Source organism: Archocentrus centrarchus, chromosome 21, assembly GCF_007364275.1.
Source record: "Archocentrus centrarchus isolate MPI-CPG fArcCen1 chromosome 21, fArcCen1, whole genome shotgun sequence".
NCBI classification, from domain to species: Eukaryota; Metazoa; Chordata; class Actinopteri; order Cichliformes; family Cichlidae; genus Archocentrus; species Archocentrus centrarchus.
Window position 1 is genome coordinate 12,455,880 of NC_044366.1, and position 8,729 is coordinate 12,464,608.

Sequence of the window (8,729 nt, forward strand, 5' to 3'; positions counted from 1 at the left end):
CTGCATGCGTCCTCTTGCCACATGAGGCTGGGCATTGTCGTGCACCACAAGAAACCCAGGACCCACTGCACAAACACAGGGTCTGACAATTGGTCTAAGGATTTCATCCTGATATCTAACAGCAGTCAGGGTGCTGTTGCCTAGAATGTAGAGGTCAGTGTGTCCCTCCATGAATATGTCTCCCCAGACCATCACTGAGCCACCACCAAACCAATCATGCTGAATGATGTTACAGGCAGCATAATGTCCTCCACAGCTTCTCCATACCCTTTCATGTATTCTGCATGTGCTCAGGGTGAACCTCCTCTCATCTGTGAATAGCACAGGGCACCAGTGGTGGACTTGCCAGTTCTGGTATTCTGTGGCAAATGCCAATTAGACTCAGAGCCAGACAGTGAGCACAAGGCCCACTAGAAGATTGGGGGTCCTCAGACCACCCTCATGAAGTCTGTTTGGCCAGAGACATTCAAACCAATGGTCTGCAGGAGGTCATTTTGTAGGGCTCTGGCAATACTCATCCTGTTCCTCCGTGCATAAAGGAGCAAATACCAGTAGTGCTGATGGGTTAAGGGCCTTCTACGGCCTTGTCCAGCTCTCCTACAATAACTGCCTGTCTCCTGGAATCTCCTCCATGATCTTGACACTGTGCTGGGAGACACAGCAATGGCACATATCAATGTGCCATCCTGGAGGATTTGGACTACCTGTGCAACCTCTGCAGGATCCAGGCATTACTTCCTGTTCCCGAGTGTAACCAGTTGTTTCCACCTTGTTGTAAATCCTCTGTATTTAAATTCATGAAGGTGTCACTTGATTGTAGATTTTGCCTACCTCCTCAAGAGCCCCTTGACTTGGCTTAATGTTGTGAAAGGGTTTTCTTAACCAAGGAAATAATCCTGCAGTCACCCACTTAGGTTGTCTTCTGTGGTCTTTCAGGCCTTTTGGTTTTGCTGATCGTACCAGGGCCTTCATTCTTTTTAAGAACCACATTCAATTTGGCAACTCCTAATGTTTTTTTCTCTGTCTCTGATTTATTTTATTTATTTTTTCAGCCTAATGGTGGCCTTCTTGGCTTGCACTGACATCTCTTTGGACCTAACATTGAGAGTTCTAGTGAAAAGCTCCCAAATGTTCAATACTTGGAATAAGCTTAAGGTCTTTTATCTGGGAACAGTCTCATCCAGAGACAAGAGATTAATCTCTTGTCTCTGACATCACCTGGCTATGAAACTGCTTGTCGATTGTTCAATTACTTTTGAGCCTCTGAAAATGGGAAACTATACATGAAAATGGCTGTAAGTACTGAACAATTAATGCAAAATCTTTGGTAAATGTCTTGGACTGAAGCTGCATGTGTGCACATAAATCACATTTTGTTTGTTTGAAAGCTACCAAAGTGGTGCAAAAATGACAACATTTCGTGTTTATGGACCTAAATATACCACACAAACCCACTTTGTTTCTGTATAAACTTATGTGATATAAACCTATTATACTATTATAACTATTCTAATATTATTATTATTATTTTATTTTATCCTATTTTTTTGTTGAGAGTTTAAGTAAGTGGTGCTCTCTTTGTCTGTGGCCATCACTGCTCTTGTTATCTTCATTAAGAAACGTGAAAACAAAGCACTGCATGATATTTATATCTTTATAATAATTGTTTCAATCTGAAATTAAATGTAGAAAGTGGACATGATATATAAGAAAATATAGCTGAATATTCTATTGATCGACCACCCTGCCCAGCACAAGGAGGAAGGACACCATGCTGATCCTTTCATCTTCAAATGCCATCTTCATTACATTACTTGCTGAGTTTAATATTTCTGCTATTGGGTGGTATTGGATTGGTTCCAGCATCACTGTGTGTTTATTTCTGCCCACCAATGCCAGGTCTGTGCCATGTCAGTGTCAGTGCCAGACTGGAGACTAGGTGTCTCTGCCAATGCTGTTAATGGACACCATTAGGCTACTGTGGGCAGGTAAGCAGCACAATCCCTCGAGAATCGCCTAATTACTGAGAGTTGGCTGTGTTGCTCACTGCAGTGAGGGGATTCACACCTCACCTATCCATATTATAAGGAACAGCTGATGTACATTACAGTAGGAGGCAGTGTGAATCTGTTCAGCTGAGAACATTGCACTGTTTGGTTGAAGCCTTGTATTCCCACCTTTACAAGAAAAGTGTGGCACCATGAATTTATTTGTGAGCCAGACAAAGGATACTTAGAAGTGAAACACCTGTGTTGTTCAACTGGCAGTACAATACAGGAGTTAAAAGTGTGACCTGGCAACAGAGTCTGAGTTCAAAAAGCATAACCAAACAAAATGTACTGTCGTAATTCTTAACTTCTTAGATGTGTTTTTAGCTATTCGTCCACTTAAAATGTTACATATAAAAACTTTTTTTTATGATATTACATTTAGTTACAAACTTTTTCAGAAGCAAGAGTAGTGTGTGTGTGTGTGTGTGTGTGTGTGTGTGTGTGTGTGTGTGTGTGTGTATGTGTTTGTGTGTATTTTGATGGTTGTGCACTTGTAATTGATGGTGTGTATATATTTTGGTATATACTATATATACCAAGCAATGTATCTTGGACGCTAATCCAACCCATCCTCTCCTCTCTACATTTCTCTTCATAGCGTTGTCTTTCTGAGAAGGACCCACAGATGCTGCCTGGAGCTGAGGGCCCTCTGGGACTTCCACTGGTTAGATATAAATAGATCATGAGCTGGCCAACTCATAAATATATGGAGCTCCACTAGAATGATGACATCTCTTGTCTGGCCTACAGCCCTTGCAGGCTACATAAACACCCCAAAATAGCTGCAGCCCAAACAACAGACCCAAAGGTGGTCTCTTTAAGTGTTACTTCATGCAAATTAGATATGGAAGCAGGCAAAAGTGATCCTGGCTGTCTGCAGGTGTGTGCATCACTGTCTCTTTAAAGAATAGAAGGTAAAGACGTGAAAAAGAGGCCTGTTTAAGGGTACTTTTCCGCATTAGACTTATCTGGATTACAGTGCTGTCTGATTTGTGAAAATCTAAAAAGTTATATGAATTCGGAATAAAGTGCAGCTCTTAAAATACTCATCCTTTGATTGATTTGATCCACTAGGGCACTGACATTGTGCATAAACACTGTGAAATTTAAGTAAGGTGTGATACTAAATACATATGGCTTATAGTAACACTATTGTCTGCTGTGATCACAGATTACTCTTTTTTTAAATTAAAGTAGTGATGTAGTCTATAGGCCAATTTATTTAAAAAAGAAAAATAATGACAAAACCTTTCAGTTTGCAAGCTTTCTACATACCCCATTCTCGTAAACAGCAAGCCTCACAAACAATAACATTTGATGAACAGACACTAGTGAAAATTGATTTTGATGAAGATTTCACTCAGGATTGCACATCGTCCTTTAGTAGTGTAAACAAAGTGCTTCACTCTAAACAGATGACGAGCTGATATGCTGTGAAATAGAAAACTATCCATAACAAAGGCAACCTGACAGGCATGACAGCATTTTCAGCGTATTTTCACACTCCAACAAGACCAAACATTCAACAACATAATAAATGGCAGCAAAGCAAATCTTTGAATGTGCTTCATTGGATCTGATAATAGCTCTAAGTGTATTTAAATGAGAGATTAGTGATGGGAGTACATGCCAGTACTATTCAACAATGGTCGGATCCTGAAGGAGCCCTGTTGAGCATGTTGCAGTCCTAGACGTGCGTCAGTCAGTAATGTCATAACAGGTGTTTCCCATCAGTTATTGAATGCAAAACACCTGCACTGAAATCGCTGATTAGGGTGCAGCTAGAACAGATCGCAGATTTTAACAGCAGAGCTCTAGAAAAAAAATCTTTAATTCTAGATCAATCTGAGTGTTTATTTATGAACACAGGTAAAACAATTCTGCTCACATCCTATCCCGCTTAGTAAAACACTTCCCAGTATTCCCAGCATCTCTTAAAAGCGGAAAATCAGTCCAAACCCAAAAGATTTTTAGCATAATAATCGCAAATTACATGCTAATGTAGGTCAGTGCATCATTTTGTCAGTTTAACACTAAAGCTAAGATTAAAAAATTCTCCCCTTAAAACAAGTTCAGAGACATACAAATATAAACAAACACACTATTTAAAATCTGTGGATATTTTAACAACTTTTTTTTCTTCAGAAAATATGTAGCAACACCTTGATACACGATGTCACGTTAGACCTTCCACAATACAGGCTTCAGGTTTCAGCATCACATTCTAGAAATAAGAAATGAGCCATTATGGAAATAAGCCATTTTCATATATGGGATATGTAATATTGCTGACTTCATCAATTTGCTAAGGTGATGGAATTCTTCTTATTGAGACATGGGTCATTATAACATGGCATTCATTCGGATATACCCACAAAAGTACCAAAGAGCGTGGTGCTATTTTGCAATTGTGAATTGAAATAAACACACACACACACACACACACACACACACACACACACACACACACACACACACACACACACACACACACACACACACACACTTCTGGATTGGGAGCTGAAGTGTTTAAATATAACTGTAAATTAAAAATGGAGTAGGTTGGATAAAATGTTAGGCGCATGCTATTGCTGTTCACTGCATTCTCCAGTGAGCTGATGCATGAGAAAGATGCACGAGAAGCACGCACAGTCATAATTTTGTACACACCTATTCATTAATGTGACTGCACGCAATCTTGTGCTGTGTTAAAAATATTTTTAAGTATGTTACGTCCACTCTAGTATGATAACCACTGTGGCTTTTACAGAAAAGTGACCAGTGTGCTTCTGCAGCAGAAATCAGAAAAGAGTCGTTCATGCATCCTGTACATAGAAGTCCCAGTGTCCATTGCATTCTGAGAAGTATAACAGACTATAACAGATTTTGAACTGAGGTATGTTTTCTTGCCCATTCGTGACTTTGAAGCATCATTTTCATTAGGGGTAAAGTATGAAATAGACATAGTTCACCAGGTTGACAGAAATGTGGCATTCCACACAAGTCAAGGATAATTATGTGAATACAGGAATTCTTCTGAGGAGGGCAAGCCCTGGGAAAATTAACAGTCTCCAGCCTGGAGCCATTTCAGTCACTCTAGGGAGGGGGAATTTGCGGAAAGATCTTTTATTATACATAGCAGCATGTGCTCCACTTAACATGATGGTACCTGTACAGGCATGCAACATATGGAGAAAAATCCTAGGAAATCTCACTCATGGTTATTATGTTTTGGCTGACTGATGAAAACTATGTGTACTGGAACAAATATGAAGACACACAGTCTTGCCCCTGCATAATAAATCACATGTGCAAAAACACACAGTGGCGTGTTAGTCAAAGGTGCAGAGTATAAATTTTGTGGGTGCTGACTGATTGATTTTCCTCGATAAAACTCTGTCTTCATCTAATGATGGTGATTGGTGCTCTGTGGGAAGCACCGCTGAGAGCAAAAGCTTTAATCGGGCATCACCGCAAATTAATGCAAAGACTTGAATCATAATTTTCTTTTTTTGTTAGATCTTTTTGAGTATTGCAGTGAGTAGCTGTTAGTGTGTAAGCCAACCGTTTCATACCATGCTTTGCTGAACACTTGATCAGCTTAAAAAAGGTATTCACATGTGGTCCTTACATTTTCCAAGAATAGGTTACTTTCCTGATTTTCATGCCTGAGTTTCTTTGGCAAGGAAAAACAATTGGAATAATTTCAGTGTGTGGAAATAAGACATTATCGCATAATTTAGCTGCTGTGATCAATTTTTCTGCTAAAGGAAAATGCTACAAGGGCTCAAGACTAGTGGTTGGTGAACAGGATTTGCGAAAGGTCAGTAAAATAAATATTGGTTCTGATGATTTCAAGAAGGGAAGATAGGAGAAATAACAAAAATGATATTATGGACAGAGATTTATTGATGGGGAAAAATGCTTGTTCTGATTTGGCCCCGGCTGGATTCACGCAAGGAATAGGTTGCTGTGAACAGAGGCAAGACACAGCGAAAAGCAATAAGTGGCTTTTTTTTTTTTATTGTCTTCCTAAGAGCTGAAATCTGACCATTTTTTTTCTGTGAAATTCCCAGTCTTTGTAGTTCTGTTTGTCAGTGTTCAAAAACACCGATGTACACTAACCCCCCGTGTAATTGGTTTGGATTTTGTCCCCTGCCAACAGACAGGAAAAAACACACAAAATGTGTTCATTTTATTCCCTTCACTGTCATGGAGTGACTAGATTTTAGAACTGAGTGTGAAGGTTGCCCATCCAGTAGTGGCTACCACATTGATTCATGCGCTGTTAAGAAAGAACGCAAATCCAACACTAAATCATCCTCACTAACAAGCAGGTGAAATCACAGAACCACCACGCACAGCAGGCAGTCTGTGTTAATTTGACAAATACAAAAGCAATTATTTGAGAAACTGTTGTTCTTCAGTGTCTTACAAGACACTTTTCTTTATCATCTGGGTTTCACTTTTCCCATGCTGAGCTGCACCGCTCTGTGGTAGACAACGACTGCAATTGTGGCACTGAGGTCCCAGACCAGTCAATATGAGAGCCTAAAGTACAGTGGAAGGCAGACATCAGTTCAATCATTCAATCTGTGGCAGAGAAAAACACACAGTGAGGCTGTTATGTAGCAGCTGTCTAGGAGAACAGGGAGTAGCATCGCTCTTATTGAACAGAGAGAACAATAAAATATAACCCGGGGGGCAGATCCCGCTGTATTCCGTGCCCAATCAATAAGACTATTTTAAACCTCACTGATGCAGCAGATGTATGTGTTGGTGCACGTGGAGCCACCGAGGAACGCACGCACAGACACGCACGCGCTCACAAGCATATGACCACACACACACACACACACACACGCGCGCGCGCGCATATGTGTGAGTCTGGTCATATCACAAACATATCAGAAAGAAAGACAGGTGAACTTATCCAAGAGCAGAAGAAGCACGCATGCAGGAGTGTTGGCCTGACGCTTACATACAGACGCTTTTATATTCAGCACTACATCCACGTCCAAGTACATTTACATATGCACGCTCTCTTTGGCAGCTCAGAATCTTAAACTGAACGTGTCTAAAATCTGCTGCAACACCCACAGCCCAGAAACAGACGTGCAAGTGTGCGCTCACGCACTCTCCAACAGACGCGCACACGTTCTCACTCTGTCACCCACCTAATGATTAAATCCTTCAGCCACCCCGTGTCTGTGTCAGTTTGTTTGCATGTGTATGTGTAATGTATAATGTGTAATTACAGCAAACCGACGGTTGTCATTTCAGCAGCTGAATTTCATACATTTTAAAATTTTGTCTGATTCAGTGACTGGATAAAAACGGAACCCGGGATATCGCTTGAACTCTTCCAGGAATATAATGAACTTAAAAGTCACAATCTGGTCTATCTCCCTGTCTGGGCAGACAAAATACTGAAAGAACACTGAAGATTGTCAAGAGCGAGTAATGCGTAAAAATAGATTTATAAATAGTAATGTACAGCTTATATTAGACATATAATTTCTCTATTTTTCCTTTTTTCGTTTCTTTCTTTCCTGTTCCGTGTGCCTTTCTGTTTTCTAATAAATTGTAAAAGAAAAAAGTGATATCGCTCGCAATCCAAACTTCTCATTTTTTTTACCTGCCTTTTTGCGGGACTTATGAGTAACGATTTGCACGAACTAAAAATACCTGTCTGGTCGTTGAAACTCGTTTGTCCCGTCGAGCCAATTTACTGCAGTACACTAATGTAACTGGTAACCGAAAACAGTATCTATGGTGAACATTTGAAAAGCACTAGGAAAGAATTAGAAAAGGATATAAACAAAGTCGGGCATGCTGGGAGCGAAACACAACACTCTGTGGATGTGACTTACCTTGGTTGCAGAGGGCAAAACGAGTGAGAGCAGTTCCAAGAAAGAGTGAAACGAGGAAAAATCTGTTTCCAAAACTCATGTCTGCAACATTTATCAACGGCTCATGGGTATTTCTTGCCGAGAGGTAGCTGTAGTCAGAGAAAATAAACGCCACTGGAAGCTCCAGAAACACCGATCCGCTGGTCCTGGTCTTTACATTTGATCCCGATCGTAGAGAGCTACCGGGTGACAGAGCCAGTGATGGTCCATTCTTTACCTTGTGGCAGTGGCAGCTATGGCGCGGAACGGAGAGATTTTGGATAAAGTCATCAAAATATCTAAAGTGAAATCAAATTTTCAGACAAGGTGAGAAACACTTAACACCTAACTACTTTGGAGATTTTCCATGCGCCTCATTCGCGGTTACTGCATTTGTTGTTCTCAAGTATAGATTAAAACGCAATGTGATGCGTTTCTGTAGCGCACAGAGTCGTGACAGACTTTAACTCCTGGTTTTGGCACGGCAGTGTGCCGAGGGTTGCCAGCTCTAACTCGATCCGCTGCAGCAGCGAGATGGGGACGGTGAATAGAGAAATGATTGGGATGCAGCGGTAGAGCAGCTGAAGCGGGGGCTACAAGGAGGCTGAGCGCATCTGTGCAGGATGCTCGGCACTAGAGGGGGTTAGCTGACAAGGCATTGGCGTGTGTGTGCGCGCGCGCTTGTGTGTCGACTGTTTCCAATGCAGGCTTCCCAGAATTCTAGCCAAGAATCTGAAAATACGAAACTATACTTGTTTTTGACCGAGATGACATCTGGGTCGATTCT

At 41.0% G+C, this 8,729-nt stretch overlaps 1 protein-coding gene across 2 annotated transcripts in view; it reads right to left on the reverse strand.

Moving 5' to 3' along the window:
• The window catches only part of epha6 (eph receptor A6), a 183,995-nt gene extending 175,519 nt beyond the window's left edge, over window positions 1–8,476 (reverse strand). Inside the window, exons 1-2 of one of the 2 annotated variants that reach the window (XM_030757617.1) lie at window positions 8,296–8,476; window positions 7,925–8,196 (exon numbers count right to left, since the gene is read on the reverse strand). In XM_030757617.1, coding sequence (XP_030613477.1) covers window positions 7,925–8,003 — 79 coding nt within the window. In that variant the 5' untranslated portion in view covers window positions 8,004–8,196; window positions 8,296–8,476. Of the gene's footprint in view, window positions 1–7,924 lie in introns of both variants that reach the window. The other variant, XM_030757616.1, reaches the window with a different exon arrangement.
• Window positions 8,477–8,729: the final 253 nt, after the last annotated feature.